The sequence below is a fragment of the Hylobates moloch genome, unplaced genomic scaffold, assembly GCF_009828535.3.
Source record: "Hylobates moloch isolate HMO894 unplaced genomic scaffold, HMol_V3 SCAFFOLD_13, whole genome shotgun sequence".
Lineage (NCBI taxonomy): Eukaryota > Metazoa > Chordata > Mammalia > Primates > Hylobatidae > Hylobates > Hylobates moloch.
The window spans coordinates 25,955,272-25,980,840 of record NW_026652288.1 but is presented as its reverse complement, the minus strand read 5'-3'; the positions used below and the strand labels follow the sequence as shown (position 1 = coordinate 25,980,840).

General features: G+C 40.4%; 1 protein-coding gene across 3 annotated transcripts in view; it reads right to left on the bottom strand.

The window, feature by feature from the left end:
• Positions 1-2,279: 2,279 nt before the first annotated feature.
• The window catches only part of HADHB (hydroxyacyl-CoA dehydrogenase trifunctional multienzyme complex subunit beta), a 44,916-nt gene continuing 21,626 nt past the window's right edge, over positions 2,280-25,569 (bottom strand). For all 3 annotated transcript variants that reach the window (XM_032172457.2, XM_058426776.1, XM_058426777.1), the window contains exons 5-16: positions 21,518-21,562; positions 19,184-19,283; positions 15,858-15,945; positions 14,237-14,424; positions 13,722-13,902; positions 12,929-13,050; positions 10,154-10,233; positions 10,027-10,074; positions 8,878-8,965; positions 7,812-7,886; positions 7,195-7,359; positions 2,280-2,831 (exon numbers count right to left, since the gene is read on the bottom strand). In XM_032172457.2, the coding sequence (XP_032028348.1) occupies positions 2,796-2,831; positions 7,195-7,359; positions 7,812-7,886; positions 8,878-8,965; positions 10,027-10,074; positions 10,154-10,233; positions 12,929-13,050; positions 13,722-13,902; positions 14,237-14,424; positions 15,858-15,945; positions 19,184-19,283; positions 21,518-21,562 (1,216 nt within the window). In that variant the 3' untranslated portion in view covers positions 2,280-2,795. The remainder of the gene's footprint in view (positions 2,832-7,194; positions 7,360-7,811; positions 7,887-8,877; positions 8,966-10,026; positions 10,075-10,153; positions 10,234-12,928; positions 13,051-13,721; positions 13,903-14,236; positions 14,425-15,857; positions 15,946-19,183; positions 19,284-21,517; positions 21,563-25,569) is intronic.

Here is a 25,569-nt window from a genome sequence, read left to right as displayed (position 1 = left end):
TGGGATTACAAGCGTGAGCCACCGCGCCCGGCCTTAAATACTTAGTTTTGCTTGTTTTTGAAACTTTCCTGTCAATGATCATGAGTTATTTACAATATTTTGCTATTAAAAGCAATGCTGCTGTGAACAGGCTTGTACATATTTCCTGGACTTATGTGCAAGTTTCTTTAGGGAACAGTCCTAAGAGCAGAAAAGCTGGGTCACAGACCTTGTGTCGTATTCAGATGTACAAGATAATGCCAGACTGTTTTTCTTTTTTCTTTTTTTTTTTGAGACGGAGTCTTGCTCTGTTGCCCAGGCTGGAATGCAATGGCGCGATCTCGGCTCACTGCAAGCTCTGCCTCCTGGGTTCATGCCATTCTCCCGCCTCAGCCTTCCAAGTAGCTGGGACTACAGGTGCCCACCACCATGCCCGGCTAATTTTTTTTTTTTTTTTTTTTGTATTTTTAGTAGAGACGGGATTTCACCATGTTAGCCAGGATGGTCTCGATCTCCTCACCTCATGATCCACCTGCCTTGGGCTCCCAGAGTGCTGGGATTACAAGCGTGAGCCACCACGCCCGGCCCAGTTGCCAGACTGTTTTTCAAAGTGGTTTTGCCAATCTGCATTCTCACCAGCAGCATATAAAGTTCTAATTTGTCCACATCAAAGACCAACACTGGTATTCTCAGTCTTGTTAATTTTTGCCAGTCAGGTAGGTGTATTTCATTATAATCTTAATTGGTTTGTCCTGATTACTATTGAGCATCTTATTATTTACCATTTGCGTATCATTTTCTAAAAACTGTGTGTTAAGATCTTTTGCCTTTTTTTTTTGAGACGGAGTCTTGCTCTATTGCCCAGAGCTGGAGTGCAGTGGTGTCATCTCGGCTCACTGTAACCTCTGCCTCCCAGGTTCAAGTGATTCTCCTGCCTCAGGCTCCTGAGTAGCTGGGATTACAGGCGCCTGCCACCATGCCTGGCTAATTTTTGTATTTTTAGTAGAGACGGGGTTTCACCATGTTGATCAGGCTGGTCTTGAACTCCTGACCTCATGATCTGCCCGCCTTGGCCTCCCAAAGTGCTGGGATTACAGGCACGAGGCGCCGCGCCCAGCAGAGTGGTCTTTACTCTTATTGATTTGTAGGAATTATTTATATATCTTGGATCCTTTTAAAGCTGTATCTACTATATTTGCTCCACTTTTAGTTTGTTTCTCCACCACTCTGTATCATCACATGAAGAACAAAAGTTCTTATTTCAACACAGGCAAATTTACAGATCTTTCATAATTAGGATTTTCAATGCTTTCTTCAAGAAATCCCTCTCTTCCTTCAACCTAAGGTCATAGGGTTTTTTTTTTTTTCTAAATTTTAAGGTTTTTACATTTTATATTTAACTTATCTATACCTGATTTTTTTGATATATATGTAAATATAATGGTTTTCAGTATTAAAAACTCATAATTACCAAGGAAACCATGGGGAAATGATGCTGGGACTCTCAAATATCCTTTTAAGAGGTTAGCACTAGGTCTCCTGCCCAATCTGTCCCTGAACTACAGGGTGATTTTGATTCCCAGTCACTTTCATAGACCTAAGCAACAGTCACACAAATGTCCATAAAACGAAGCTAGTGTTTCTTTAAACACTAGCATCCATGTTATTTATTTAGCACAGGGTAGTTGTCAAAAATCCGAGAGGATTTAGAGTAGTTGATCAAAATAAAAAACTTCTTTACACTTTATTTAAATCCTGGCTAACAGAAGCATCTCCAAACAGTGAAATAAACATTCTGCAGTTCAGTAGCAGGGAAAACAAAAGGTGTTATTCTAAAACAGGACTGTCAGGTTGGGCGCAGTGGCTCACACCTGTAATCCCAGCACTTTGGGAGGCCAAGGCACGTGGATCACCTGAAGTCAGGAGTTTGAGACCAGCCTGGCCAACATGGCAAAACACTATCTCTACTAAAACTACAAAAATTAGCCAAGCATGGTGGTGGGTACCTGTAATCCCAGCTACTCGGGAGGCTGAAGCAGAAGAATCGCTTGAACTGGGGAGGCAGAGGTTGCAGTGAGCCGAGATTGTGCCACTGCATTCCAGCCTGGGCGACAGAGCGAGACTCCATCTCAAAAAATAAATAAATAAAATAAATAAATAAACAGGATTGTCTTTAGATTCCCAGCAGCCTCACCATTGACCAAAATAGTTAGAAGTTATGAATGAGTAATTAAAGGCAAAATCTGGTCCTAAGTCAAGAGAACCACCCTCCCCTGACCAATAAAAAATGAGGTAAACAGTTCTCCAATATTTCTCCACTTTATTAACGTTGACCACCATATTTATGTATCTAAACATTTTTGTAAGTTTTCAGTGGTGTTTAGATTCTGAATTATTTTTCCATAATTAATTAGGCACGTTGGTTTGTATTTTATAGAGAACACATCTTTAGGACACAGATAAGAACAAGTATAATTTGCAAATATTACAAAGATGACTTCCAAATCTCAGCTGACCTCTTTCCCAACTGCAAACACTCATTTAGTCTTTAGTGACAACAGAGACCAAAAACAACCACCCACACATCTCTTGTGTGAGATTTTGGTGGCTTAGAAATCCCTGAAAGAGCAGTAAACTGATTATTGAAAAGCTCAGAACACTGGCAAGGCTTAAGTGCAAAGTATTTAATAGAAGGCCACAAGAATTGTTTTCCTAAGAGGAGCTAGGAACTATAAATATCATTTAGTAATGCATTGAAATGGCATTGCCTAGTGTGAGTGTTGCACAGAAACTTCAGGTCACTTCTTCTGGATCTATTATTTTGGATAAGCTTCCACTATCATAGCATGGCCCTGTAAAGAAAACAAAGTCCAATTAGAGCAATGAATGGTGATGAATCCAGCTAGAACAGAGACAGCAGAGAACAAGGAGAAACGTACAGGCTTTGGAGTTGGATCCTGGCTCTGCCAATCAATCACTGTGTGATCTTGGGAAAGTTTGTAGTCAGTCTAAACTGGAATTTCCTCCACAAAATGGGGCTCATAGTGTCTACTTCATAGAGTTTTTGTGGGCATTACATAACATACAGTATATTTGTGTATGCGTGTGTATATATACATATATATACACAGACACATATATTTATATACATTCATATATACATGTATACATATATGCATCAGGCTCTGTCTAGTACAGAATCTAATTCCTAGTGATGCTCTACAAATGGATGCTGTTAAAATGAGAAATCCAGGGGCTTAATTGTATAAAAATAAACATGATACAGCAAATACCAATAAAAGTAAGTTTCTAGAGGGAAAAACTGAGGCTCTGAAAGGTTAAGTGACTCACCCAAATCACAAAGCTATTAAGGTAACAGGGCCAGGATTTGAAACCAGGTCTAGATGATTCCAAAGGCTGGGCTTGTCCCTTCTTCACTATTCTACACAGGTTAAGATAATGATCTGAGGGACCACAAAGGGAAGAAGTAGAATATCTTTCTTTTTTATTTTTTTTTTATTTGTTATTTTGGAGACTATGCCTCGCTCTGTCGCCCAGGCTGGAGTACAGTGACGTGATCTCAGCTCACTGCAAGCTCCATCCACCTCCTGGGTTCACGCCATTCTCCTGCCTCAGCCTCCCAAGTAGCTGGGATTACAGGTGCCCGCCATCATGCCCGGCTAATTTTTTTGTATTTTTAGTAGCGATGGGGTTTCACCATGTTGGCCAGGATGGTCTCGATCTCCTGACCTCGTGATCTGCCTGCCTCAGCCTCCCAAAGTGCTGGGATTACAGGCACAAGCCACCGCGCCCGGCCAGAAGTAGAATACCTTTTATCCAGCACTATGCACAGTGCTATGTACTAGCTATGTCCTTAGTTTAGATGAGTCTAAATCCTAGCATAGAATTTTTAGACACCCTGTCTCTAAAAAACAAAAAAGTAAATAAAAGAAACTATTATTTACAAAGTGCCAAGTTGAACACTGCAGGTTTAAAGATTTGCCACGTGGTCTTTGTCCTCAATCAAGTATACACTGGAGTTCAAAACAAACTGTTAAGTACTTTTTTTGTTGTTTTTTTTTTTTTTTTGAAACTGGGTCTCCCTCTGTCACCCAGGCTGGAGTGCAGTGACCTGAACACGGCTCACTGCAGCCTCAACCTCCCGGGCTCAGGTGATACTTCCACCTCAGCCTCCCGAGTAGCTGGGACTACAGGCACATACCACCATGCCCAGCTAGTTTTTGTATTTTTAGTAGAGATGGGGTTTTGCCATGTTGTCCAGGATGGTCTCGAACTTCTGAGCTCAAGCAATCTGCCCACCTCGGCCTCCCAAAGTGCTAGGATTACAGGCATGAGCTACTGCACCTGGCATGTTAAGTATGTTGAAAAGGCACAAGCAGACAAAAAAAAGAGCAGGGATAGGAAGGTTTGACTGACTTGGGGGTTGTCCTGAAAGCATTCATAAGAAGGTAGAATACTCCTCTCTGGCTTGCTTATTTTATTTTTTATTTATTTTAATTTCTTTATTTGCTTTTTGAGACAAGGTCTCACTCTGTCACCTAGGCTAAAGTGCAGTGGCGTGAATACAGCGCACTACAGCCTCAACATCCCGGGCTCAAGCAATCCTCTCACCTCCCTCCTGAGTAGCTGGGACCACAGGTGCGTGCCATCATACCTGGCTAATTTTTGTATTTTTGGTAGAGATGAGGTTTTGCCATGTTGACCACGCTGGTCTCCAATTCCTGGGTTCAAGCTACCCAGCTGCCTCAGCCTCCCAAAATGCTAGGATTACAGGCATAAGCCACCGCACCCAGCCCTCTCTAGCTTTATTTTAAACACACTGTTTTCATGTTCCATGTTTTTTCTTGCTCTAGATCAGATTTGGCAACACCTGGAGATACTTCTGGTCATGCCAACTGTGTGTACCTGGAGCAGAGGTGGGGAGGAGCTTGTTGCTACTGCTATCTGGTGGGTAGAGGCCATGCTAAACCCCTACAACACACAGCACAGCCCCCCACAACAAAGAATTGTTTGGCCCAAAATGTTAGTGCCAAAGTTGAGAAACCCTGCTCTAGATTCACCATGATGGATTTCTCCTCTGTCTCCAATCATGTTGGTATTGCTCACATGGCTCTTGATCAAACAATGTCAAGTTTAATCTAGTTTCTCAGATGCATCCTATCTTCTCTCTTCATGATACTATAAACTTCTAGAAGAAAGGTGCTAGGTATCATTCTTTGTTCATCCATAAAAGCATCCAGTATTGTGTTATTTATACTCTACATACTAGATAAAGAATTAGGGAACACATACTCAAACGTGCAGACATTACCCTATGTGGATTATGCACTATGCTTGTGAGTAATGTGTACAAGTTATCTCCCTGGTAGAAGCCTGGCATGGAGAGATAGAGGGATCGCTGTAGTCTTAATGGATCATGGTTTTCTGTAGATGAAGTTACACAGATTAAAAAACATTTCTGATCATAAAGTCCAAAATGTTCCAACTGATAAATAACTAACCCCTTGGTTTCTGCAGTCTCTGAGGAAAATCCATGAAAAAGGGCTTTTAAATGTAAGATTTATTTTATTTATTTTATTTTGAGACAGTCTCTGTCACCCAGGCTGGAGTGCAGTGGCACCATCTCGGCTCACTGCAACCTCCACCTCCCGGGTTCAAGCAATTCCCCTGCCTCAGCCTCCCGAGTAGCTGGAATTACAGGCAGATACCACCATGCTAGGCTAGTTTTTATAATTTTAGTAGAGACAAGGTTTCACCATGTTGGCCAGGCTGGTCTCGAACTCCTGACCTCAAGTGATCCACCCGCCTTAACCTCCCAAAGTGTTGGGATTACAGGCGTGAGCCACTGCACTGGGCCTGTTTATGCTTTTAAATATTTATTCATTTTGATCAGGAACAGGAAGTTTCTGTAATCTAGAGGAAGAGAAAATCTGTTCACATCAGCATTAAAAAAAAAAAAAACAGGCCAGGCGGAGTGGCTCATGCCTGTAATCCCAGCACTTTGGGAGGCTGTGGCAGGCAGATCACCTGAGGTTAGGAGTTTGAAACCAGCCTGGCCAATACAGTGAAACCCCGTCTCTACTAAAAATACAAAAAAAATTACCTGGGCTTGGTGGTGAGCGCCTGTAATCCCAGCTACTCAGGAGGCTGAGACAGGAGAATCGCTTGAACCCGGGAGGCAGAGGTTGCAGTGAGCCAAGGTGGCGCCACTGCACTCCAGCCTGGGGGACAGAGCGAGACTCTGTCTCAAAAAACAAACAAACAAAAAACAAACTACAATCTTCCTTTTGGATTTTATTCCTAGAGTGAGATGCTACAGCAGTCAGGAAGTCGGGTCTCTAATGCAAATGAAGTAGAAAGGAAAAAATCTGTCGACAATATATTTCCCCAGCTGAACAGCAGTAAGTTATCCAGAAGTAAATTAACTCCCCAGTTAAGGTATAATTCAGTTCTCTAGAAAGATAGTTTCTCTCTTGGAGAGATTTTATAAAGTCTTAGTGACTAGATAAATAAAAGTTAATTATTAAAGAAGAAAATATATCAAGATGTTAATAATGTTAATGTCTGATGGGGAGATTATAGATGAATCTAACTTTTTCTATATACTTTTCATATATTCCACAATTTTCATAATCAGCATATATTTATAAGTAAAAAATAAACATTACATTGGGAAAAAATAGCTTGGGTTTAAATAGCAGTTTCCTTCCAAAGAATTATCAGAATTATGGCAGGGCATGGTGGCTCATGTGTGTAATCACAGCACTTTGGGAGGCCAAGGCGGGCGGATCACTTGAAGTCCGGAATTCGAGACCAGCCTGGCCAACATGGCAAAACTCTATCTCTACTAAAAATACAAAAATTAACTGGGCATGGTGGTGCATGCCTGTAATCTCAACTGCTCGGGAGGCTGAGGCACCAGAATCACCTGAATCCAGGAAGTGGAGGTTGCAGTGAGCTAAGATATGACCACTGCATTCCAACCTGGGCGACAGAGCAAGACTCGGTCTCAAAAAAAAAAACAAACCCAAAAAACAAAAAGTATTATCAGAATTAAAGCTGTTATCCTTCCCCACTCCCCACCCCCAGGTCATCAAAAATATTGCTTTAAGAAGGTTTCAAACTAAATCATACATTCTAGTCATTCCAAGAAAATGACTCTCTGGAGGGTCCTATGACACCACTGTAACATACCTGCCCTCCAGCTGCACACGCAGCCACTAAGCCATACTGGCCTCCTTCTTTCCGTAATCTGTTGGCAGCTGCCATGACCAACCTGCAGCCAGTGGCTCCAAATGGGTGTCCCAGGGACAGAGATCCACCCCAGTTATTAAACTTCTCCAAAGGAGGCAATCCAACCTGGCTCCCACAAAGACACAAACGTAAAGATAAGTTTACTTAAGATCAGAATCAAGCCAGGCTCTTAGTACTACGAAGTAAGCGAGATAGAGGAAAATATGTAACGTCAGACATATTACAAATAATTTTACTGCAAAAGAAAGTAAGTCTAGGTCAATATTAAAAGTCAGGAGTCCATTTGTTTTTCATCTAATGTCAGAATGCGAGGAACAAAAGACAACGCAGAATTTTATTTTTGATAAATAATTTCTATTTTTAAACTAAGAAATAAATACATTTAATGAAATACAAGAATTTCTATTTTTACACTAAGAAATAAATATCTTTAATGAAAGTCAGAATTCTTCAAAAGAAAGAGAAGTTTTCCCTTCATATTCTTAAGAACAGGTAACTAAGATCCAATTATTAATGTGCTTTGAAAATTCAAGCATTTTTTAAAATCAGAAACTCACCTTGGTTTTTCTACCCATGTAGTTTTCTGCAAACCAATCAGAATCCATGGCTTTAAAATTTGCCAAAATCTGACCCTGGAAGAGAAAATAATTGAGTAAGAACCTTGTTATTCATGTTCTTCTACGCTTTCTTATAGGCATGGTTTGTGAAAGCTTAACAACTTTAGGTATGGTTTAAAGTTGAACAAATCGGCCAGGCACAGTGGCTCACGTCTGTAATCCCAGCACTTTGGGAGGCTGAGGCGGGTGGATCATCTGAGGTCAGGAGTTCAAGACCAGCCTGATCAACATGGTGAAACCCTGTCTCTGTTAAAAATATAAAAAAAAATTAGGCCAGGCGCAGTGGCTCACGCCTGTAATCCCAGCACTTTGGGAGGCCGAGGCGGGTGGATCACGAGGTCAGGAGATCAAGACCATCTTGGCTAACACAGTGAAACCCCATCTCTACTAAAAATACAAAAAATTAGCCGGGTGCCGTGGCAGGCACCTGTAGTCCCAGCTACTCGGGAGGCTGAGGCAGGAGAATGGCGTGAACCCGGGAGGCGGAGGTTGCAGTGAGCCGAGATGGCACCACCGCAGTCCGGCCTGGGCGAAACAGCGAGACTCCGTCGCAAAAAAAAATAAATAAATAAATAAAATAAAATAAATTAGTTGGGCATGGTAGCAGGCGCCTGCAGTCCCAGCTACTCGGGAGGCTGAGACAAGAAAATTGCTCGAACCCAGAAGGCAGAGGTTGCAGTGAGCCGAGATCGCGCCACTGCACTCCAGCTGGGGCAACAGAGCAAGACTCTGTCTCAAAAAAAAAAAGTAAAGTTGAACAAATCTTTGTACCAGTTTTCAATGGCAATTTCCTAAAGAAACAATTTGGTATGTTCTCCAACACTGTATGTGTGGCCCTTGCTTCCCTCCCCTCGGGTCCCTCCCAGCAGTGTGAATCAGTACTTAAAATATACAGGTCCACTCCTGCTCCACTCACATCATAAACCATGCCTTGCTCTTTCCCACAAATATGGATGACATTTTTGATGACTATAGTCCCTTCATACGTGTCTTTCAAATTACTTACCGAGAAAGCTTCATGAAATTCAAAAGCGTCAATATCATTCATGGTCAATCCTGCCTTTTCTAGAACTTTTGGAGTAGCATATGTTGGTCTGCGAAGAAAAAATAATATCTTAAAACTTTAATTTTTAAACCAAGAGCTCCTTCATATTCCCCAAATTGAGTTTTACATAAGTACTCTAATGTCTTTTCACTCATTCTTTGATTTTTCTTTACTGATTAAAGATAAAATAGTGAAACTGTACAGACATGCCCTTTACCCTTATTATGTTGCACAGTCAGAGAAATTGATAATAAATAAACAATGAGGGATAAGGACAAGCTAATAACATGAAGAACTGGAAGAACAGAGTTCAAAGAGCAAGACAAGGGAAAGGGCTTGACTGATGTGAACGTCACAGTGGAGGCCAGTGAGGCTACAGCCTTGAGAGGGAGCAGAACAGAGTCTAAACGTGCGGAGGCTTTTATAAAAGGCTATATTAGGAAGATTGTGTAGCAGGGTGTGTAGCCATATGAAAAGATGCATATGATATCTTAACGAAAAAGAATATAAGTTGTGTGTGTCCATATATATATATATGTAAAACTCATAGGAAAAAAATGGAAAATAATCCAAAACTGTAAAATGATATACCAATGGAAAGGATTACTATTATTTTATTTATTTATTTATTTTTTTGAGACGGAGTCTCGCTCTGTCACCCAGGCTGGAGTGCAGTGGCGTGATCTTGGCTCACTGCAAGCTCTGCCTCTCAGGTTCACGCCATTCTACTGCCTCAGCCTCCCGAGTAGCTGGGACTACAGGCACCCACCACCACACCTGGCGAATTTTTTGTATTTTTAGTAGAGATGGGGCTTCACCGTGTTAGCCAGGATAGTCTCAATCTCGTGACCTTGTGATCTGCCCACCTCGGCCTCCCAAAGTGCTGGGATTACAGGCGTGAGCCACCATGCCCAGCCAGATTACTATTTTTTTTTTTTTTAAAAAACCACTACATAAACCAATTATGAACTCAGGGCTTAATATACTCTCAAACCAGTGTAATAAACAAATAAATAATAAACCAGTGTTAACCATTTATTAACCAGTATAATCAAACGTGGGCAATCAAATACTTGTGATTATAGTCCAAGGATACAAACTGCTACCTACCCAAGTAATAGTTGATCTTTTGGATCCTGAGACACATACATAAAATCCCTAGGTAAAAAAATAGAGACGTGAGCTTTGGTAATAAAATAAAGAAATCAGAGATGATTTGTTTGAACATTTACTTTACCTCAAATATGCCTTCGGCTTATAACCCATGGCCAGAGCCTTTTCCTCAGCCATAATTAACATTGCAGATGCCCCATCAGTCTGAAATGTTAACCAGCACAATGTTAAAATTCTTCAGCTTGTCGGAGGTCTTTCTCCAGCCATCTTATATATTCTGTACCTGAATCTATTAACTCATTAGACTTACACAGTGATTCTATATAACAACACTTACTTCACTGTATCCATCATTAAATCATAATTCAAACATATACAAACTGACTCATTTTTGGAGGATGAGGGTAGAGAAGGCTGTTCAAAAGTATCATAAGAATCAAAATCAATCAATAGAAGAGGTAACTTAAGAAATAAATGCTCACGGCCAGGCGTGGTGGCTCATGCCTGTAATCCCAGCACTTTGGGAGCCTGAGGCAGGCAGATCATGAGGCAGGTGATTGAGACCATCCTGGCTAACACGGTGAAACCCCGTCTCTACTAAAAATACAAAAACTTAGCCAGGTGTGGTGGCACACACCTGTAGTCCCAGCTACTCGGGAGGCTGAGGCAGAAGAATTGCTCGAACCTGGGAGGCGGAGGTTGCAGTGAGCTGAGATCGTGCCACTGCATTCCAGCCTGGGTGACAGAGCGAGACTCTGTATCAAAAAAAAAAAAAAGAAAAAAGAAAAAAAGAAAGAAGTGCTCATAATAAACACTTATTTAAGCCAAAGTTTTTAGCTTTTGGCACAAAATATGAACCAAAATAAACATATTTCTTATTTATTTTTTACATTTTCTGGGCTCTCAGCTGCTTTCTGCTGGTGGCTTACAGGTCATTTTATTCTCCTTATATATTCTGTAACAAGCAAACCAATGGGAGAACCAGCTGAGGACATCAGAACCACAATCTTCCCTCTTTGGATACACCCCATACATTTCTTCCCAAATGACAACTGAGAAGCTGAAGGACAAAGTAGTACTACTGAAAAAACGTCCTTTACCATACTTCAAAAAAGAAAAGCTCCCCCAAAAAGTCCAGAATTCCAAAGAAAAGGAAACTAATCTTCATAATTTGTAAAATCAAAATAAGTTCTACCACATTCTGTCATATTTTTATAACTCGGCAACCCTGAAGAGACTGTGTAGCCACCCATAGGGTGTCCATAAAGTCTGGAGACACAGGTGACCATATGGAATAAATGGTTTACGGACATTACATTAATAACAGGTTCAATGTGCCATTGTGCAAAATTGCAATGAATGTGGGGCACTAATGCAGTCCCCAAAATCCATGTATTGTGATGTGTCACCTCTGATGATTTGTGTCTCTGATTCTCACTAAATAAACCTGGACCTTTAGCATACCCTGGAAATAATCAAAAGGATTCAGATCTGGCAAGTGTAGTCCATGCCACATGGCTCTATCATCCAATTCGGTTTTGCAAATGACCAACCTAACCAGCTCTTCACCACCTGGGCTTAACAGGGTGGTGTTCCATCCTGATGGAACTACTCCAGATTCCACTCCCCTAGCCTATCAAGAACAGGCATTAGTCATTTACCATGGGCAAATATGTCAAACATCTGCCTATGTTTTCAAGACTTTATGGCCAGGTAGGAGAGTTACATTGTAAGAGAAACTCTGACCAGATGGCCTATATCCAGAAGACTATACCCAAGGTGGTAAGAGAAGAGAAATCACATCTTACAAGCAGCAGCAAAATCAATAAAGATGTTTAATTGAGGAGTCAGAAAAGCAAGGAAGGATATGAAGCTACCGGTTGATAAGTTAAAAAAAAAAAAACAACACAAAACAAACAGTGGTAGATTTGTTCCATGATGCTTACAGGAAAATAATATTAGGGTCCGTGTAAAGCAGTTTTCTAACAATCAGGGCTAGAAGAGGTATCCTGTTACGACTTCCCAGTTCATACCTTATGCTCCAACCTAACTTTCCCCCAAAGAACCCCTTGCTCTCATACTTCCTTGATTTTGCATTTGCTGTTCCCTTTGTCCAGAATGCCTTTTTTTTTTTTTTTTTTTTTTTTTGAGATGGGAGTTTCGCTCTTGTCCAGGCTGGAGTGCAATGGTGCGATCACGGCTCACCACAACCTCCGTGCCTCCAGGGTTCAAGCAATTCTCTTGCCTCAGCCTCCCGAGTAGCCGGGATTACAGGCATGTGCCACCACATCTGGCTAATTTTGTATTTTTAGTAGAGACAGGGTTTCTCCATGTTGGTCAGGCTGGTCTCGAACTCCTGACCTCAGGTGATCTGCCTGCCTCAGCCTCCCAGAGTGCTGGGATTACAGGCGTAAGCCACTGCGCCCGGCCCGGAATGCCTCTTAAAATCCTTCTTGAGTTGGCTTTTACTCTTCCTTCAAGATTTGCTGCACAAGTGTTACCTCTTCCAAGAAGACTCTCTGACTGTCCCCCGATCTGGGTCAGGGGTTCGACCTAAGCCTAAGCCTATGCTTACAGCCATCACAGCATCTCACTATATTGCAATTGTCTATTCTTTTCATTTCCAGGGCCCACCATAAGCAATAGAAGTTTTTTGACTGGTTAAGTGCCTGAAGGGAAGAGCTTTTGTAGCAGAATGGTGGCTGGATTAGGTGACTCCTCAGGCCTTAAAACCATGATTCTATTTTTTTTTTTTAATGACTCCACTTTCACATTAAAATGAATAACTATATTTTTAACCCTCTATTCGTAACACACACAAAAAATTATATTAGGCTTTTCTACAGAGAGTACAGAAATAGAAAAGTCACTACTAAATACAAATAGCATTGATAGTTACCAAGAAAGAAGAATTTGCAGCTGTCACTGTGCCGTAGGGTTTGATGAATGCAGGTTTTAGTTTGGCCATCTGCTCCAGTGAGGAAGGACGAATGCCATTATCTTTGGTAACTGTATCTTTTCCTATAAAAAAATGAATTTTTTTAAGTCTATGGAACTACAAGCCTTATATATCTTCTCCAGAGAAATATGCTTTAAAAATTACAAAAACAAATGAAATATAAACCTTACCTATTCACTAGAAGGAAAGTGTTTTATAATTATCATATTATCAAATTTTAAACTAAAGTCTTAAAAGACAATTGGGAAATCATCTAAATGCTTTACTAAAAATAGGACATTCTATTTTCTTAAGACATTCATTCACAGTTGGCTATTCTATACAGAGACGATTCAGGAATTTTAAAAACAGGCATGTATGTAAGAACTAAAATATATCAGCAAGATCTAAAAGGAGACTCTGTTTGTTTTTCTTTTTTTTTTTTTAATTAGAGATGAAGTCTCACTCTGTTGACCAGGCTGGTCTTGAACTCCTGGCCTCAAGCAATCCTCCTGCCTCAGCCTCCCAAAGTGCTGAGATTAGTGCTCAGATCTTAAAAGGACACTCTTACAGAAACTTTAAAAAATGTTAACCTATTGTTACAACATAAATCAAAATTTGTGTCCATATTTAAGAATAAAGGCTGAATACTTCGGAAACAGAACATACTTATTGAAAAATCACTTGGGGTTTTTTTGAGTTTTAGGAGCAATTCAGAACTCCCTAATAAGTGTCATGAAGCATTTCATTTCACCTGGTACTTTGAAGGGTACCACATCAGAAAGGAGTCCTTCATCCTGTGCCTTCTTGGCTAGACTGTGAGAGCGCAGTGCGTATTCATCCTGTTCCAGCCGAGAAACAGCAAAGGCAGCGGCCAGTCGGTCTGCAGAGTGGCCCATGGTCTCACTGGTGGAGAACTCAGCAACTGCAGGGAGCTGGGAAAGGAGATATCCAAGGAGCAGGTACACTGTTAACAGGTGTTATTCTAACACCTAGGATTGTTCTGTGTTATTTGGAAAAGTTAAAATCTATTTGTTTACCATTAATCAATCAAGACCAAGACAAGGGAAGCTCTTTGTGAGCAGAGGATCTCTAAAGAGGGCTCACAAATTAAAGTCTTCTAACCACTATCTTTTTTTTCATCTTGACCAAATAATTAACCCTTTCCTGTAACTACAGAATCTACACCTATTACAGCATAGCAGAGTCCACACTGCCATACCTAATTCTAAATCTCTACAGTGGATGCCCTGCAAACACAAGCCTTACCTCAGGTGCTAGGAAATTAAATCGGAATTTAGAGATTAAAGACAGTCGCTGGCCCATAGATTTGGCCTTATTGAGATCAAGCATCAGTTTTCTCATTTTCCTTGAGTGACGAATAGGGACATCGGACATCAACTCAACACCACCTGCCACGATCACATCACACTGGCCAGAAGCAATCAAGCCAACACCTACAGGGCACAGGTTATACTTTATGAATATCTTTTACAGAAAATAACATACCATTCCAATTTAAGCTTCTTGATTAAAAAGCTGAATGACAGTTATCAGCTTTGTACAACATCTGTAATTAAAGTTTTCAACTTTTCAGAAGAATTAAGCTAATTTTCTTAAATGACTAAAAACACATTCAACACGTTAGAGAAAAACAAGTTTCATTCCTGCCATATGGACATCAACTTCTAGGAATATCCATTGGACCAACTCTTGAACAAATCAAATTCCAAACCAGAACATCTTGCATATTTATATGCTCCCAGCTTTAGTTTTAATAAAGATTTTTTATCCTATAAAGAGAATGTTAACTTCTGCTACAAAGCAGAGAAATTCCAGCTGTTGAAATGTAAGGCAGGCCCCCTCTCTCCTTATGGCCACTGGCCAGTATTCTGTTTCTCTAACCAGGAGTTGGTCACATGCTGCCTAGAGTGGCGAACGCCCCCAGTCACGGGCATCATTCCCCGCCACACATGAGGTGGGGTGCCCACCTGGGCCTTGATGTTACTAGATGAGCACGTGATTACTAAATCTCTCAGGCTTGTCTCTTCACATTAAGAGCTGATGCTACAAAATATCCCACAATTTTGCTAAAGTTTGTTAGGGGGGTTTTCAATGATTTATAAAATGCCAAGGATGTAAGGAGAAAGTGAAGGAAAGAGCTGTGCCATCTAAAGCAATGATTTACAAGTATGGTAGTGGTGAAGGAAGGAAGACCGTATCTTTGTGGGAAAATATCATATCTGAAGCACCTAGGTTGAATGCCTGGCAGGTTGTAAACTATTTACTCATGCCTCAGATGCTGAAGTACCTTCCTAGAGATACACTCCTCCAGTTGATAATCGCTGCTGCAGCCAGCCACATTATTCATGGAGGAACCACACCAGTGGTAATGTTCCTCAGGTATGGAGAGCAAAAAAAGAGGTTAACTACGGTTAGAAACCCCAATTTTAAACCTGACCTTACTTTTTAAAAAACACAAGTATAGAGATCTGTGCTAATCTTTTACTTCTGTTAAGAGGAATTTTTGGGACGAGGATGGTGGCTCACACCTGTAATCCCAGCACTTTGGAGGTTGAGGTAGAAGGATCACTTGAGGCCAGAGGTTTAAGACCAGCCTGGGCAACATGGCAAGATCCCGTCTCCACAAAAATTTAAAAATTAGCTGGGTGTGGTGGAGCACCTGTAGACCCAGCTACTTGGGATCCTAAGGCAGGAGGATCTCTTGAGCTCAAGAGTTTGAGCCTGCAGTGAGCTATGATGGTACCACTGCACTCCAGCCTGAGTGACAGAGTGAGGTTCTGTCTTTAAAAAAAAGTACATTTTTATAATCAAGTAAAAGACAAAGGAGGATAATTAACATGTACTGTCTGCTTCCATTTAAACATACCTGTGGTCATGGCTTGGTTGGCAGAGATACAAGCCATGGTGACAGTGTGAGCAGGAGTCTTGTCAGAGAAGCCAGCTCCAAGGGCAGCCTTCAGGAAATACAGTGAATGAAATGATCACTATAAGGGAAGGGCATCATGTAAATGATGCTTTGAGCACTAATCTTCATGGTCATCTGGGAAAGGGTTTCAGTTTAACATTCTCCAGAGCAATATTTAAAATCAAGTTAAGTCCATCACAGAAATGGTTTACTAATATTTAATCTTGCCATTAATTGACAGGTATATGCAAAATTCCTGATGGCTGGTTTCTAGTGCAGACACGAGGCTGTAATACTCTTCTAACTCACCTAATTTCTCATCAATGCTTTGCTCAGGGCCTTCAAGGATATCAATATATAATTTGATTTTAACTTGTTTAATGTTCAAATATACTTAAAGGAACCTATTAAAGACAGTTCCTGGAATGATGATGAAATATATTATGGGGTGGAGTCCTCACAATATGTGTTATCAGGTCTCATGATCAGTCACAAAGCTTAGCAGCAAAGCAAAAGTGATTAAACATGAAAATGATTTCTAAAGAACTGACCCTTCATAAACAGAGTTCTCACTCAAGACCCTGTCTGCTTTACACCTATCTTATTGCTCAATGCCAGCTGGTTTCTCTTACTGACCATCTGATACTTCAGATAGCACACTGCAGACCCAATGCAAAGATGAACTGGAAAACTTGCCAACTATACAGAAGCTCAACTCAATGAAAGAAACTGGAGAACTGCCTGAGTTACAAGTGAGTCTGTGAACAAATAAGGGTCAGACCAACTAACAAGTGGCCAGGATGATGGCATAATACGTGATACAAAGAGAATAATTTGTCATCTGAGTGGCTTTAAGAAAAACTGAGGTCATTATTAATCTTGTAAAAATGGCCTCTATTACAATGGCACAGTGAAAGTCAAACACGAAATGAGGACATCTATAATTTTATTATACTATTTATTGGGGGAAATTATACTGTCAAAAACCAATCAATGTCTGATTCCATTTTTGTTTATGTAAATAATTAATGCATAGGTGTGATTATAAAATACTTATTTTTATAATACTAAAGTTTTACTTTAGAAATAAAGCTTCCAGATTTCCTCCCACATGCACACCCACACACTATTTACTATGAAATACTGGATCCCATTATAGAGAATTCATTTTTAGTAGTCTTTTCCTGAAACTATTTAATTATCCTCAGAACACAAACTCTCCTATAATTTAGTAAAATAAATGTTTCCAAAATCTCAATTAGAGACTCAATGTCTCTTAACTGATTTTTACCTTTATACTTACTTACTTTTATGCTATTTACCATAATCTATAGAAACAGAAATGTGTTACAGTGATGTACTGCAACATGATCTCATTCTGGTCTTTCCAGGTAGGCTTGATACTAAATGCCCAACCTACTTTGTTGAGAACTTCTGCCGGGCACCCTGTGCATCAGCCTCCCAGCGTAAACCAATCCGAAAGGAAGAGAGATGCAAGTATCTCGGGGGGGGAGGAGGGAAGAGCTCTGCAGCGGGGCAAGTGTAAAAGGGGCACTTAGGTCGCAATGGCTTGATTCTCACAAGGGCCTTTCTAATATGTGTTGCCCTTGGCTCTAGATGACTCTCAGGATGGAAGGAGCTTTAAATAGAGGTGGCTATTGGTGACCCTTGTCCACACACTTCTATTGAAAGTTTGAATGGCTCTCAGGGCACTAAGGGAAAAGGAGGAAGATGTCTGTAAGTTGGAGAACAGGAAAATATGCTGAACCTTTCAACAAAGTCAGGTCCATGGGAACACCAGAAGCCTTTTAGGACTGTATATTAACATTATTAATACAGGCAATAAGGCCTAAGAAATTCTTTGGCTGGAAATTATGTTAGCTTTTAAGTTGCAATACAGCTTTAAAGTGACATTCTCATAATGTATCCACTCAACCCAATCTTTCCCTGCAGACACTGCAAAAATTACCTGGAGCACAACATAACTGGTATTAGTACAGGGCAGGCAGAGGGAATCTACCTCCTGTCAATCAATAGCTGAGATCTGCATATGGATGTAAAATTTCCAGGAAAAATTTCAGAGAAAAACATTACGGCTTTAGTTTTAGGAAAAAAAACTGAATTACAGAGAAAATGGAAACATTTATTTTTATTTAATTTTTTTTTGAGGAGGAGGAGAAGGGATAAAGGATGGGATAAAAAGCTGAGCAAGAGGAGAAAACAGCAAAATAATTTACTATTTACATCTTAAGTGCTCTTATAAAAGTCACTTGGTTATTTTCAGAAGATAAAAGTTGAAAATGTATTATGAGCAGCTTGATGTACTCATGAAATTATCATATTTGAAACATTCAGAAATGTCAAGGTTCAAGGAAAAACAAAAAATTTCAGAGGGGAAATAAAATCTCTTCCTATTGTTAATTCCTTCCTGCCCCTTAAGAGCACACAGTTATCTTTGTAGGCTTCAGTCATGCCAGGCCTTTGGCAGTTTTAACATTTCTGCCAGGTACAGAGGTGGAACAGTACAAATACTTTCAGTCCTGCTCATTTGCCCTTGTCTCTCAGTTGACAGTGACACTGAACTCAACAATATGGCAAGCACAGACCAGAACTAGGGAAAATGCTGAGTACAATGAAATGTGCTTTTGGTGCCAACTTTATCCAAACAATCGCTTTTAAATCAAAACACAGCCCAGAAGATGTGTTTGGATTTGCCTGTAGGACACATCCTAGAAGTTCCAAGGCCTGTCATTATCTTAGTTGCCCAATCGACACTACATGGAGCTATGCCAACTAGGGCAAAAGTAAACGCCTGTGAAATAGTTTTTAAAAAGCCAAACTGCCTTACGTGCCATCTGGTTGATGGGAACAAATGAGTAAGCAAGGCTACTTCCAGCTAACAAAAGTCAAGTTATGAAATTAGTGCTCTGCAACATGTTGAAATTTTAAATTAATTGGAGGCCGTGATAGCTAACACTACTAAAAATACTATCAATCACACTTTGCTGATCTCTATTTTCCTAACAGAAGAGACAATGTCCTAAACCAGCTCAAATAATTTATTTGATTTACAGTAAAGTATGAATATACACTAATATAGTGTATATTGATTTATATTAGAATTCTTTTACATATTAAATAACACATTACCCAAGCTGTAAAATCACATTTTAGGTCAAATGTAACCGAATAGATTTTAAAGGCTTTTATAAAGTAACTTGTATTAATTGAAATTCAAAGTGATTCTCCTATCACTCTTTAAACAACATAAAGTTTGTTTTACTCACTTCTCTAGCCACATTGCTTGTTTTCACTTCCTGAATAACTGTGCCAAAGATGATATAATCAACTACTTCCTTAGGGACACTGGTCCGATGCAACAAACCCCTGGAAGCAGAAATCCAAAGCAAAGAAACATTTCACACATCAAGGCAGTGCCAGAGATCATCACACAAAACACTGCGCTCCTTGAAAAAGGTTAGCCTTGAATTTAAAAGGACAGAGACTGTATCTTTTCTTTAATTTGACAAGCATTTAGCACCTTCTCAAAGAAGAAATGAATGAAAAAGAGTGATTTTTAAAAGTCAACATTTGATGTTCAATTGGTAATGAGAAGTTAAGAGAATAAAAAATAATTTGGAATAGAATAGATAAGAAACCTACAAATTAATGTTAATTAATGTTAGTAGAAACCAAAGTTTTCAGTGAAAAAGACAAATATTCAATCAAAGAGATAAAGCAAAGTCTCCCTTAAGACTATTAAAAAAATAAATTAAAAAAAAAGAAGTAAAGTCCTGGGTATGTTAAATTTTAGTTTGAAATATCAACAAATGATTGAAATAATACATATATTCTAGTTGTGCCCATGAATAGAAACTAGACACAATAACTCTCCAGTAGGAATGAGCACTCCCCGAACCCAGACTTGGTTTCTTTCTTTTTTTTTTTTTTTTTTTTTTTTTGAGATAAGAATCTTGCTCTTTCACCCAGGCTGGATGGAGAGTACTGGCACAATCTCGGCTCACTGCAACCTCCACCTCCTGGGTTTAAGCGGTTCTCCCGCCTCAGGCTCCCGAGTAGCTGGGGCTACAAGCGCCCACCATGATGCCTGGCTTATTTTTGTATTTTTAGTAGAAATAGGGTTTCACCATGTTAGCCAGGCTGGTCTCGGACTCCTGACTGCAAGTGATCCACCAGCCTTGGCCTCCCAAAGTGCTGGTGTGTCCGGAATTGGTGGGTTCTTGGTCTCCTGACTTCAAGAATGAAGCCGCGGACCCTCGCGGTGAGTGTTACAGCTCCTAAGGTGGCGCGTCTGGGGTTGTTCGTTCCTTCTGATGTTCGGATGTGTTCGGAGTTTCTTCCTTCTGGTGGGTTCGTGGTCTCGCTGGCTTCAGAAGTGAGGCTGCAGACCTTCGCGGTGAGTGTTACAGCTCATAAAAGCAATGTGGGCCGGGCGCGGTGGCTCACACCTGTAATCCCAACACTTTGGGAGGCCAAGGCGGGCGGATCACGAGGTCAGGAGATCGAGACCATCCTGGCTAACACGGTGAAACCCCGCCTCCACTAAAAATACAAAAAAAAATTAGCCGGGCGAAGTGGCGGGCGCCCGTAGTCCCAGCTAGTCGGGAGGCTGAGGCAGGAGAATGGCGTGAACCCGGGAGGCGGAGCTTGCAGTGAGCCGAGATCGCGCCACTGCGCTCCAGCCTGGGTGACAGAGCGAGACTCCATCTCAAAAAAAAAAAAAAAAGGTAGAGAAGAATCAGTCAGGATACAGAAGAAAAATCATAAAGGCATACTACTAAGAAGTCAACAGAAGACAGGTGAGTACAGCTTACAGTGTCAAGTGCTATAAAGTAGAGACAGAGGACTGAGAAAGGATCGGTACATTTAGCAACCACAAAACCATTATTAAGAGAAGATTCTAAAGTATGGCTTCTGTACAACAAAGGGAAAATGGAAATAATGATTATACAATTAGACAGAGGAAACTAATAATAAGGAAACAGAAACAACTGCTCTTTCACTCATGCTTGAGGTATTGCAGGAAGAGAAGAAAAAAAAAAAAACAGAATGGACAGAAACGTCAACTGAAGGGTTTCTCCAAACTAAGAACTGTGGCTGGTTGAAGACACAAAGGCAAAGTGTCAGTGGAAAATGAATGAGATAATGCCTTACGTGTTATTTCATCCCAGAAACAGCAACACATTTAATGACTCTCACCAAATTATTCATCCAGCCCAATCTTATTTAACTACATCTAATTTTACATTTTTACTTGGTTTGCACATGAATCTTCAGGTGTCTTTTAGGCCTCTTTCTAGGTAAATATCTATATAATCTGTTCAAGTACCCTTATACAAGTTCCTAAGGCAATCATCAAATATATGTATTGTGTTTAGGCTGATCAATCGAGTCCTGTGGCTAGCTAAGGTAGCGTTAAAATATACTGTCATGCTAAGACACTGTTAGGCCTGCAAAATAAAGACTGACGATATTCATAAGCTGCTTAAATTTGTGTAGTACGGATGGCTAAAATAAGAACAAATCACTACTTTATGTGTAAAAACTGGAGAAAGTGCCTTTAATGAAATAAGAACGGAAATGAAACTGCATTTACTTACGTAAGTGCTGCTCTAGCCAAATCATGTGGCATCAGGTCTTTATATCTGGGGAAAGAAAACAAATAATTTAAACCAAAACCCTATGGCTTCAATGAAAAATTTTCACTCTCTTTGAACTACCCAGAGATCATCTAACACATGCTGCTACAAACACACTTAACTTCACTATCCAAGGCAATCCATCATTTCAAATGAAGAATGTGTGACTTCGCTATTTGTCATCCTTAAAAATCTAGCAAGCCTTAACTCCTCCTGAGCTTGCTAAGAATCAAACAAAAATGTTGTCCAACACCTTAATGTTCAGCATAATATACACTAAATTTTCTTTAAAGTGAAGCCCCACCTTTAAGGTCTCTTTTCCTTTAAACATTTTATTTTAAAAGTATATTATTTATTTATTTTGTAATGCCTACAGGTCTATAGGTGATGTATTAGGACTTTTGAAGAAACTTTTTGCTTTTAAGTAACTTGAGATTTACCAAAGAATTGGAAAGAGTCCGAGCATGGTGGCTCATACCTAGAATCCCAACACTTTGGGAGGCTGAGGTGATATGACTACTTGAGGCCAGGAGTTCAAGACCAGCCTGGGGAACATAGCAAGCAAGACCCTGTCTCTACAAAGAATATTAAAAATTAGCCAGGCGTGGTGGCATGGATCTGTAGTCCTAGCTAATTGGGAGGCTGAGGTGAGAAGACTGCTTAAGGCCATGAATTTGAGGCTGCTAGGATCACGTCACTGCACTCCAGTCTGGGCAGCAAAGCAAGACCCTGTCTAAACACATAAATGAGAATTGGAAAAAGAGAGCAGAGTTCCTTTTTTCCCCCTGCTATTTTTTTTTTTTTTTTTGAGACGGAGTTTCGCTCTTGTTGCCCAAGCTGAAGTGCAATGGCACAATCTCAGCTCACTGCAACCTCCATCTCCTGGGTTCAAGCAATTCTCCTACCTCAGCCTCCCGAACAGCTGGGATTACAGGTGCCCACCACCATGCCCAGTTGATTTTTGTGTATTTTTAGTAGAGATGGGGTTTCACCATGTTGGCCAGGCTGGTCTTGAACTCCTGACCTCAGGTGATTTGCCCACCTTGGCCTCCCAAAGTGCTGGGATTACAGACGTGAGCCACCGCGCCCAGCCTTCCCCTGCTTTTTCTAATACAGACATCTTACATAACCATGATATACTTATTAAAACTAAGAAATGAACATTGGCACAATACTATTCACTAAGCTACTAACTATCTGAGTCTCACCAGTTGTTCCACTAATGTCCTTTTTCTGTTCCAGGATTCAATCCAAGATACCATGTTGCATTTAGTTGTCATGCCTCCTTAGTCTCCTCCAATTTGTGACAGTTTCTCAGTCTTCCTTGTCTTTCATGACCCTAACACTTTTGAAGATGGGGGTTATGGATTTAGGGGAAGAATATCACAGAGGTAAACTGTATTTCTCTTAGCTTCATACCGGGGGCACGTGATATCAACATGACTTACTACGAGTGATGTTAACGTGATGATTTGGGTCAAGTGACATCTGCCAGTTTACTCCACTGTAAAGTTACTATTTTTTCCCTTCTTAACTCAATTTGTTAGAAGTGAGTCACTAAGTCTAGCCCACATTCCAAGGGAAGAATTAAGTTCCACCTTCCAGTGGCAGGAATAACACAAACTTTGCTGACATATGTCGTAATTGATAAATATTTTAGGGGAGATTCTCTGAGATTATGCAAATATTGTTTCTTCTTAACATTTCACCTAATTTTAGCATTCATTTGTAGATCTTGCAGCAAGTATTATGTAGTATTCTAACGGTTATTTATTTTTCTCATTCTTTATTTTATTTATTTTTATTTTTTGAGACAGGGTCTCACTCTGTCACTCAGACTGGAATGCAGTGGTGCAATCACAGGTCACTGCAGCCTCAAACTCATGGGCTCAAGCGATCCTCCCACTTCGGCCTCCCTTGTAGGTAGGACTACAGGTGTCTGCTACCACACCCAGCTAATTTTTCATTTTTAGTTTTTGCAGAGATGGAGTCTCACTTTGTCCATGCCAGTCTCGAACTCCTGGCCTCAAGCAATCCTCCTACCTCAGCCTCCCAAAGCGCTGGGATTACACGTGTGAACCACTGTACAAAGTCCTCCTATATTTATTAATCAAAATTCTTCTATAAGTAAGACTTGTACCTTCTTTCTCATTTATTTACTCTTTTTTTTTTTTTTTTTTTTTTTTTGAGACAGAGTCTCACTCTGTTGCCCAGGCTGGAGTGCAGTGGCACAATCTTGGCTCACTGCAACTTCCACCTCCCGGGTTCAAACGATTCTCCTGCCTCAGCCTCCTGAGTAGCTAGGATTACAGGCGCCCGCCACCACACCCAGCTAATTTTTGTATTTTTAGTAGAGAAGGGGGTTTCACCATGTTGGCCACGCTGGTCTCGAACTCTTGACCTCAAGTGATCCACTCACCTTGGCCTCCCAAAATGTATTTATTTATTCATTTATTTGTATCAGATTAGACTCATAAGCATTTGTTTAATTCTTTGGGTTATGTTCCAATACTATTGCAAATTTATTTTATTGCTCAAATCATTGCAGTTTTGGTGACTGGTAGCTCCTGCAGGTCAGACCTGTGTCTTTTTGACATGACCCCCTGAACTCCCCCTTTTTTTTAAGTACTTCTTTGCTTTCTGGCACTACAAGGTCTCCTTGCTCATCCTGTCTTTTTTCTCGCTCAGCCCTAATCATTCTTCAAAGGAGCTCTGGATCTTTGTATTGAAGAATGCTATTTAGAAACCAAGATCTGGGTATGAACTCTATTTATTTATTTGTTTGTTTAAAGATCAAAAATAAATTCTCTTTATTTTTAAGTCAGAGATTTAATCATTGGATTAAATAAGAAGATTCATTCTTCAAGTTCCTGAAAATTAAAACTTAAAAAGTCTAAAATATTTTTACTGTCATTTTCACTTAGAATCACAGAAGAACCATGAGTAGTTTTCCAAATTTTTCATAGGTAAATCCAGTTTCCTCAAATTTAGGACAGAATTATTTGGGGAAAAGTCATGTGTCAATTTGAAAATGCCTAATGCCTAAGCCATAAATTATTTATCATTTGCAATTTGCAATCCTTTCTTTTTTTTTTTTTTTTTTTTTTTGAGAGAGTCCCACTCCGTCACCAAGGCTGAAGTGCAGTGGTGCAACGTGCCTCCTGGGCTCAAGATATCCTCCCACCTCAGCCTCCCAAGTAGCTGGGATTACAGGCGCACGCCACCATGCCTGGCTAATTTTTGTATTTTTAGTAGAGATGGGGTCTTGCCATGTTGGCCAGGCTGGTCTCAAACACCTGACCTCAGGTGATCCGCCCACCTCGGCCTCCCAAAGTGCTGGGATTACAAACGTGAGCCACTGCACCCAGCCAATTTATCATTCACAATCTTTATTCTCATACTCTCACACTCCTGTACCTGAATGATTGACAGACTTCTGAACTCCACTGCTAGAGTCTATTCCCAGGAGTGCTTCCCAAATGCCCCTACCCATAAGAACCTGGCCTTCCAAATAACACTCAAGTTGAAAGCAACGTTTCTGCAAATTAAACAGAAAAAGACTTTTTCCACTTAGAAAATGATCTTCTATTACAGAAGACTCATTTGGCACTTCAATCCTAACATCAATAATGTAAAAATTGTTGTTCTTATAAATTTTCCCTCCGTGTTATTATTATTAATTTTTTTTTAAGAGACAAAGTCTGGCTCTGTCGCCCAGGTTGAAGTGCAATAGCATAGCTCATATACTATCATAGCCCACTGCAGCCTCAAGCTCCTAGGCTCAAGCAATCCTCCCGACCCAGCCTCCCAAGTAGCTGGGACTAGGAGCATGCACCACCATACCTGGTCAATTAAAACACTCTTTTTTTTTTCTTTTTTTGTAGAAATAGGACTGGGAGGTAGGGGTTGAGGAGGGGGTGTGGGTAGGTATCTAGTTATGTTGCTCATATGTTGCTCAAGCCGGTCTCAAACTCCTGGCCTCAAACGATCCTCCTGCCTCGGCCTACCAAAGC